The sequence below is a fragment of the Solanum verrucosum genome, unplaced genomic scaffold (assembly GCF_900185275.1).
Source record: "Solanum verrucosum unplaced genomic scaffold, falcon-dt-bn FXZP01000218.1, whole genome shotgun sequence".
NCBI lineage: Eukaryota > Viridiplantae > Streptophyta > Magnoliopsida > Solanales > Solanaceae > Solanum > Solanum verrucosum.
This window is the reverse complement of record NW_026020464.1, coordinates 1125060-1134822: the sequence shown is the minus strand read 5'-3', so window position 1 is coordinate 1134822 and position 9763 is coordinate 1125060. Positions and strand designations below refer to the sequence as shown.

At 30.1% G+C, this 9763-nt stretch overlaps 2 protein-coding genes and 1 pseudogene across 2 annotated transcripts; 2 read left to right on the top strand and 1 right to left on the bottom strand.

Annotated features, from left to right (window-relative positions):
• The first annotated feature begins 1643 nt into the window (after positions 1–1643).
• LOC125808753 (F-box/kelch-repeat protein At3g23880-like) lies at positions 1644–2766 on the top strand (annotated as a pseudogene).
• A 1901-nt stretch (positions 2767–4667) lies between these two features.
• Positions 4668–5717, bottom strand: LOC125808696 (F-box/kelch-repeat protein At3g23880-like). The gene has a single exon (XM_049488352.1). The coding sequence runs from the start codon at positions 5715–5717 to the stop codon at positions 4668–4670; it is 1050 nt and encodes a 349-aa protein (XP_049344309.1).
• Positions 5718–8741: 3024 nt separating this feature from the next.
• LOC125808695 (uncharacterized) lies at positions 8742–9230 on the top strand. Its single transcript, XM_049488351.1, has one exon. It carries the CDS (start codon positions 8742–8744, stop codon positions 9228–9230), a length of 489 nt encoding a protein of 162 aa, XP_049344308.1.
• The last annotated feature ends 533 nt before the right edge of the window (positions 9231–9763 follow it).

The following is a 9763-nucleotide window of genomic DNA, read 5'->3' as shown; positions in this document are numbered from 1 at the left end:
TTTAAACAATCATAACATCATTCTATAATTGAGGTGTTTGTAGTCTTCAATAACAATAGGCACCATATAATACATAAACATACACTCAAACTTGGCCTCGATTGGTAAATAATCACTTCAACTTTGAAAATGCATAACTAGACATCATGAGATTTTACGACTCGTACTTGATCAGAACCCAATAGCTATACTACTTCTAATGTGAAATGGAGAGTATTACACAACAAACAGAAGAAAGAACAATAACGACAACATGATAATGCAATAATCGAAACACAAAAAATATGAGTGATAGACGAAATCAAAAATAAAAAAACTACGAAAATAGTGTTAATATTACTGGTGAAGGAAGGTCCAAGTATATATGACTTAGCACTTTTGCTTCCATGTTGGTGTATTATTTTATCCTCCCAAATATATATATATATACATCAAATGAAGTACCAGTTTGAGATATAATTTCTTTTAAATTACACTGCAAGTCATTTTTAGAAATACCAATTTCTTTTAATTTAATTATTATATTTTTACATTTAAAGATTAATGATTTTTCAGCTTCTCTTTTTCTTACATTTTTTATTTTTTAAAATAAGTTTTACATATCTAAGATTTATTTTTGAAAGAACTTTCAAATATTTTTGATATCATCGACTTTGAGTATTATTTAAATAAATTGGAGTACATTAATGATAGTATATGAAGCAAAGTTCGTTTTAAATTAATTTTTGTATTATTGATTGAATGAACTAAGAAGAGAAAATATAGTCTGAAGCAATAGAAGCACCAATTTTAAAACTTTTTCATGTTGCGAAGAACACTTAATAAGTTATGAATTATTATTTTATAAGATTAATTAGTCTAGATTTTAAAAAGAAAAAAGGAGTAAAAAGTTACTTGAGGATTGTCTCAAATTGCTTCAATGGTGTTGAAGAAGAACGAGGTAAAAAAATGAGGACAAGAAAGCGATGAAAGAATCCTTCTTATTTTTGACAACCAAATAAGAATCCTAAACAAACTTTTATAATTAATTTAGAGTTTAAGTTTGACAATCAAATAAGAATCCTAAACAAACTCTTATAATTAATTTAGAGTTTAAGTTACAATATAATATATATTTTTTATTTAAGTATTAATAATATGTACACACATTAAAGGAAATTAGTATTTCTAAAAATGATCTGAGAGTGTAATTTTATTGTCCGCTGTCAGTGGAAGAGAAGTTAATCTCATAATGAAACTAGATTAGTGATGAAACTTATCCTAAATAATTGGCGAATTAAGATTAATTAGAGTTAGATACTATGTGATTAGAAACAATTCTGCTAAGTCATGGTTCTACCCCGTACAAAATAATTGACAAATTAAAAGTTTACTAATTTTTTTTTTTAAAAAAATGATGTTAAATTAATTAAATTGAAAGAAATATTATTTTTTTTATAACAAAATTAAAGAATATGTAAATAGGGGTAAAACGGGGCGGGCAAGGCTGAATCTACGGGGCCGCACAAAACTTTAGCAAAGCCTGCCCCGCTCCGCTCTGCACCGCTGTCATTCCTATTTTAAAGGTCTAAAATGCCCTTGTTTTTCATTATATATAATTTACACATAAACCTACCACTCAAACTTTTCCAATCCTAATGGAAATGCAAGATTCAATTCTTGTTCCGCCGGAAGAACTCGTCATTGAAATCCTCTTAAAAGCTTCCAATAAAATCCCTTTTGAAATTTAAATGCGTTTCGAAATCTTGGCTCGCTTTAATCTCTAGCCCTGAATTTGTCAAAACTCATCTCCATTTAAATGCTAATAACAAGGAATACACTCACCATAAGGTTATGATGAGATGTATTTCTAACTATGGTTTTAAAAGTTGTAGTCTTACCTCTTTATTTAATGAGTCTCGTGTTACTGAGGCAAAATATTTGGATTATCCCACCAAATCCTATGGATTGGAGGGAGATCGATATGATGTTTCTATTTTAGGTTCTGTCAATGGATTGATTTGTCTTGTCAATGACGACGAGGAGTTGTTTCTATGGAATCCGTCAATTAGGAAGTACAAGAAATTGCCTGATCCTAAAACATCTCTGCCTCCGCAAGGTGGTCCTAGGCGAGCATATGGTTTTGGATATGATGAGGTCCATGATGATTACAAGGTAGTTATTTTCAACGAGATAGAAACTAACATGATTCGTGAGTTTGAGGTCAAAATGTATAGTCTAAAGAGTGATTCTTGGAGATGTGTTGATGATTGTCCACGAATGGCTCAATTTAATGTTTCAGGTAAGTTTGTGCATGGGAAACTTCATTGGGATAGTACTTATCGGGAATCCGATTTGGCTACATTTTGTGACCGGTATAGGGATCCAAACATCATTTCTATTGATTTGGCTGACGAGAAATGGGGAGAGATGGATCAACCCTGCGATGACGTAGGAGAAATTGCTTTGAGGGTGGGAGTATTAGGAAGTGATCTTTCAGTCCTTTGTAATTGTAACATGCTTCTCGTAGATGTTTGGGTTATGAAGGAGTATGGAGTTAAAGAATCTTGGACAAAGATGTTTACCATCAAATATACACTGAGGAGTGGATATCTTGGGCAAAGATGTTTACACATGTCAAATGAAGGTGAAATTTTGGTTGTGATTAAGGGAGAGTTCATGATATACAATCCAAAGGATGACTCGCTCAGATATTCTAAAGTTATAATTAACTCTGATAAATGGGACGGGAATGAAATCTATGTTGAAAGCTTAGTTTGTCCTTGAGGATGAAATCAAGTAACAAGTAACTTATAAGAGTACTTTCTTGTCAAGTGTTGTTAAACTCTGTTTGTTATTTCGAACATAGAACAAGCAATGTATATGTAAAGTATATATTCCTTATATTATATTGCCATGGAAATGAACAATAATTTTAACATGTACGTCGGTCATTTTTATGATGAAGTTCTTTTATCTCAAGAACGAATAATCTGAATTTGATGCTATATGTATTAAGATGTATTCATTTTAACTCAATGTGAAATGTCAGTAGTAAAACTTGTTTTCCGAAGAGAAAATGTTTTCCAAAATATTTGATCAGTCAAGAATACTAACTTGAAAATCTAATCTAGAATACAATTTATAAGATAATACTAACTTGAAAGACCTAAAAATGTGCTGAAAATATCCAACTCCCAAAGACTAGAAAAATAAATTATTTTTCAGTAAAGAGTAATAGGGTTTTAGTATATGTACAAAGATTTAAAACAAGGAAATAGTGCCAACAGAACTCATCACTGAAATAGGTGAAAATGATAAAGAAATTTCCATTAACAAGAAGCCAGAAGTCTTTGAAATTTACAGGTGTATATTTTCTCAACTTGAATGGTTTAAAGTCTTGCTCTATGCACACAAAAATAACGTTACTACATCGCAATGAATAGTCTAAACTTGGAAAAAGCCATGTTTCTTTATTGCAATCCATGAACTCGGCACTCAGCATGGGGTAATTTAGTTGTTTGTAACATCAGCATTTACTTCCTGAAAGTTCAATAGTACATAACAGTTAACAACGCGCCTCAGAACTAAAAAACTGAGTACATAACGAGAGTAAGACATGCAGGGCTATCCGCACACAGAAATCACACAGAAACTGAATGTCTTGTTTAGGCAACAAAAAAAACAAGCTCTAGTTCCATACGAAGTACGAATGACATTTGAGGCATGTCAAATTGGTTCCATTCAACTTCTAAACAATGAACACAAACAGATGGAACATGTTGCAACTTCAAGTGGTACACAGTCTATTAAAGATATTAAGAGAATAAAAGTTAAAGACAAATCATTAGTAATACTCATGCAGATCAAACACACTATGCTGCCAAAAAAAGGGTAATTGGATGATCTAGAGCTGGAGATTCACCGTGTCCGTCTCTAGCTCTAGTAAATCTAACTCACAAAGATTTCCACATTATACCTTTTTGACTACTTTCGCTTTTCTCCTTCATATCATTCCATCGATGCACAACAAGTACTTTGGCATGCACTATATTTCTCCCTGCTTCCTCAGTTTAATAGATCATGAAGGACGCAAACCAACAAATTTGAACCACAATTAAGACAATGCAAATCTATAAACTCCTGAGATTGTTTCTTGAAATAATTATTTTCCTGTTTGTATAGCTTGGCTACATTGACTTAGGACGCAAATCAACAAATTTGAACCACAATCTATAAACTAGATACGACGTCATACCTTAGACCTTAACTGTTATTTGTTCCATATTTCCTCCTTTCCCCCTAATAAAGTCCTCTATATCAAAGAATAACCCAGGCAAGTGCTACACCTACGCATTATTGTCGCAATTCACCTGCCACGATTTCCATATTTGTGGTGCTTTCTTTATTTTTAACTCTGTTTCGAGGCAGAACATCCCCCTCAAATTAACGCTCAAGAAGATAATCAATGTAGAGTACCACTTAATTTGAAGACAAAGACACCAAGCACTTCAACCAAATAATTGTTCTTGCAAAAAAATGTTGTCTCATGAAGCAAAACAGAAAAAAAAAGAACAAGATCTCTGGGAATAGATGGTTCAATGTCTTGCTTTATATTTGGAAATGTAACAGCACTAGAGAAAAATGTGTAGAGAGCTCTTACTAAATTACTAATGACACGATTGTCTTCATCTAAGTTTTTCTAGCCTTGGTTGTTGTTGCATCCTTGGTTTCGTCGAAATGGGCCAAACTAGGCTTTCAATGAAGATGTATGCCTCATAAAAGGCATTATAGCAGGTAATCTCTGAATATCTTATTGAGTCATCTTTGGGATTGTAAATCATGAAAGTTGATCCAAACTGAAACAAAATTCCACCTTTATTTGACAAGCAAAACAATGGACAATATTGATAACCTACGGGATCATAGGGAAGATTGATAGTAAACATCTTAGTCCAAGACTCTTTAACCCCATACTCCTTCAAAACCCACACATCCGCACGAATTCTCTCATAATTACAGAACACAGAAAGATCACCTCCCAAAACTCCCATCGTAAAATCAAAAACTCCTTCGCCATAACAAGGTTGCTCCACCTTTCCCCATTTCCCATCAGGCAAATTAATAGAAATGACACTCCAAGCATCATAAGAAATAACACTTTGAACATCACTATAAGCCCAATGAAGTTTCCCATTCACAAAAACACCCGACTTCATAAACAACACCCCACTCGGAAAATCATCAATACTTCTCCAAGAATCCTTATTTACACTATATATATCAACCTTACAAGAATTCCAACTTCGAAAACCTGCCACTACCCTATAATCATCATGAATCTCATCATATCCAAAACCATACATGTAACATGAATTCCCATTCATACTAGCTCTAGAATCAGGCAATTTGTTACACTTCCTAATCGACGGATTCCATATAAACAAATATTTCTCTTCAATAGCAACACAAATCAATCCATTAACCGAACCCACAATCGAAAGAAACTTATTGCAGTTTTTCACAGGATAATCCAAATCAAATGCTTCAGTAACAGAACAACTGAATAAAGAACTAAAAGAACAGTCTTGAAGACTACAGTAAGGTGGATCAAACCTCAATATAAGCTTATGACGCTTGAAATCCTTGTTATTAACAGATAAACTGAGATGGGTGTTGATAAATTCAGTACTAGAGATTAAAAAAAGCCAAGATTTTGAAACAGACTTGAATTTCATTAGTGATTTTACAGGTAGGTTTAAGAGGATTTTATTGATGAGCTCAAATGGCAGATAAAAAGGGGTTATAAAGATTGAATCTTTACCATGATTTATGGGTTTTCTTCTCTTTGGGTGTTGATTTGAAGCTTCATATACATGAAATTCCATTGGGGTTTGAGCAAATTTGAGTTCTTGGAGAAAAGTGTATACAGGTTTTGATGGTTTTTTTTTTGACTTTGCAGCTGCTTCGTTTTTTTCTCAAATGGACTGACGATTTTTCCAATTTGTACCATATATTATTATACTAGATAATGTTGCCCGTGCTATGCACGGGTCTAATAATATAAATGTTATGTTTTGGGGCTAATAACTGAGTTTTTGAAGCAATTATTTGCGTGGATAAAGAAATAAGTTTTTTTTATCACAAATCTGTACTTTCTTTGACGCTATTTAAGGCATAATAAGACTACCCACAAACAACATTTTGTAAATATTTTATATTGTCAATTATCATGATTTATAGTATTTTTACGATAGATTCACTTCAAGATCAGTGAATTTTTTTATATTTTTTTCAAAACATATTTTATGTTGTCAATTATCATGATTTATAGTATTTTTACGCAATTTTTAAATATATAAAAAAAATAAGACAAATAAATTAAAATTGACCCAATATATGTTATTTTTGTTGTCTCAATTTATGTGACACAAATGAAATTGTGAGAGTCATCCAAATTTTCATATTTTTTTTTAAAAATGTTTTAAGTTATTAACTATTGTGATTTATAATATTTTTATGTAACTTTGAAATAATGTACATTACTGGTCACTTTGTCCTAATTTATGTGATATGGATAAAATTACAAAATTAACCCTTTTAAAATGTCTTTCAGATATTTTAAGTTGTTAATTATTATTATTTATAATACTTTTTTGGTAATTTTAAAATGATAAGTGTTATTTTTTCTGTCCCAATATATGTGAGTCTGATAGAATTCTGAGAGTCAACCTATTTTATTATATAACTTTTAGATATTTTAAATTGGTAATTATTGTAATTTTTAATGCTTTTTAAGTCATTTGTAAATGATATATGTTGCTTCCTTGATTGAGACTTTTCCATTTGTGACATATATATATTATTTTAAAAGAGCGTTTATGCCCAAGTTCTACTATATTTATATATTATACTTGGGCATAAACTCCCTTTTAAAAGTCCCACAAGTATAATATATAATATTCAAAATTGGAAAAAGTCTCAATCTTGAATATTATATATTATACTTGGCCCTAAACTCTCTTTTATAATATAGTAGATATATATATATATATATATATATATATATATATATATATATATATATATATATATATAAATGTATAGATCTAACAAAGAAATAAAATATATATCTGTAAAATTCTTTTGTCATCTTTCATTCATTTTACTTGTAAGTAATTGGCTTGCAAATATATATCAAAAATTTAGAATATTATAAAAATAATAATTGAGTTCGTTCCGTCTTTAATAAGAAATCTCAAATTGGAGTCGTTAGAAATTTAAAAAAAAATCATTTCTTCTTTAATGAATCTTACGCGTAATCAGGGTCTTAAAATAAATAACGATCTGCTAGTAGGAAAATTGGATGAAAACTTAGAGAAAATTATAACAAGAAAGAAACAAATTAAAACATAATGCAAAAAGAACGAGGAGAGAATTTAATTTTCCATCATTTAGTTAGTAATTAATTAACATGTTTGAAATTGACATAAAAGTGACATTTTGGATATATTATATAATATATTATATCATATAGAAAAAGAAACGTATAAGCATTCTATTCCTTTTTGAATTTTATTTTTATTTAAAAATAAAAAAAACGGAAAGCAAAGGTTTACTATTTTAGATTTCCTTTTAAATAGCTGATTTTTTTTTGTCGTTTTACTTTTTATGACGGGCAGTCTGAGGATAAAAGATTTTGAGAAAAAAAATGTTTTTTATGAAAAAATTTTTTGTAGAACTTAAGTGAATTTGTATTTTTTATGTTCGGTATATAAGTAAACATATTTTATTTAAAGTATTTATATATAATTTAGATAAATATTATTGAATCGGGAACTGATGGTAAGGGTTGTGGCCTTGTGGGGTAATGTCGTAATGGGGATGAGGCTACAAGGTTTGAATGAAGATGAGTTATGTTGAAGAGTGGATAATTTACAATTAATGTAAAATGTGTGGGATTTATTTTTCCTACCATAGTTTTTTTTTTTCTTTTATGGTATTTATCTATACTATTTATGTTTGAAGATGGCTATAAACTTGTTATCAAATCAATCATTATATTTTATTCATGGTTGACGAATGACGACGTTAGACCATCTCCAACCCACCTCTATTTTACTCTCATTCTTTATATTTGGAGAATAAAATAGATAATGGGCACTCCAACCCACCTTCAAATCACCCTCTATTCTTCAAATTTAAAGAGTTGAATAGTAGTTCTCCAAATTTGGAGAACTACTATTCACACTCTCTATTTCACTTTTTCATTATTTTATTATTATTTCTATTACTTTCTAATTAACATATTATTTTACATATAATTCCATTATTTAAATTTCTAATATTCATAATTCTTTTTTAAATGTAATATAATATTTTTAAAAAATATTATTTAATATATACTATTTTAATTTCACATTAATAGTATTTTATTCTTTTTTCTAATTTTCGTGAATAATAAAATTTTATTTTATTATTAATTTTCATTATAAAGAATACGCAAAATTAAAATGGCAAGATGAAAAAAATTTAATTTAAAAATACAATACATGATATGATAATTTAAATACAAGATAACAATACAATACATAACATAATAATTTAAATACAAGATAACAATACAATATAATACATAACATAATAATTTAAATACAAGATAAAATACAATACATAACATAATAATTAATTGATCACAACAATAATTTAGAAATCCGGTAGGCCGTTTCCAGATTTAGCACTATTCGGAAAAAAATTAGGATATGATTCCGAGAATTGTTGCGATTGTGGTTGTGATAGCGGTTGTGACTGTGGTTGTGATTGTCGATTTCATTTTTCAAGTATTCGTTGTTGTTCTCGTTGCAAGTAATCACGAATTTGGATCACTAATAGTTTCTACTGTAGAGGTTTTTGGTGAGCGATATTTGAGATCACCAACACCTAACGATGTTGCGAGGCTTCTACACATTGGTGAGCAACGTGGTTTCCCAGGAATGTTAGGTAGTCTAGATTGCATGCACTGGAAATGGAAAAATTGTCCAACAGCATGGACTGGGCAATACGCAAGTCGTAGCAGATCACCAACAATTATTCTTGAAGTTGTTGCTGATTATGACCTTTGGATATGGCATGCTTATTTTGGTTTGCCTGGCACCAATAACGATATTAATGTTTTAGAGTCATCACATTTATTTTCCAATCTTGCTAGTGGTATTGTGCCTCCCGCCTATTATGTTATTCAAGGAAAATAATATGATATGGGTTATTACTTAGCTGATGGTATATATCATAAATGGTCTACAATTACTCAAACTATTTATGATCCTCATTCCCAAAAGAAGAAATATTTTGCGATGAAACAAGAATCGTGTCGAAAAGATGTTGAACGTGCATTAAGAGTTTTGCAATCACGTTTTGCAATTATTGCAGGACCGTCACGTTTTTGGAGAAAAGAAGTGCTACATGATATAATGACTACATGTATTATATTGCACAACATGATAATTGAGGATGAATGTGATCTCAATGCAATTCAAGATTTCGTAGAGGCTCCAACTCCAACTATAGAAATGGTGGGAGATGAAAATCTCCGGTTTGAACAATTTTTAGCTAGACATAAAAAAATTAAGGACAAAAATGCTCATTTTGAACTCCGTAATGCAATAATAGAGCATTTATGGGAGCAACATAATAATTTTCAAAATTGAGTGTTTATGTAATTGTATGTCACTTTTATTTGAATTTGTCCCCTGATTTATGTATTATATTATATTTTCTTGCAATT

Excerpts from the sequence above, each read along its gene's own strand:
- LOC125808696 (XM_049488352.1), bottom strand. The coding sequence starts at position 5,717 with ATGAAATTCAAGTCTGTTTCAAAATCTTGGCTTTTTTTAATCTCTAGT.
- LOC125808695 (XM_049488351.1), top strand. The coding sequence starts at position 8,742 with ATGATTCCGAGAATTGTTGCGATTGTGGTTGTGATAGCGGTTGTGACT.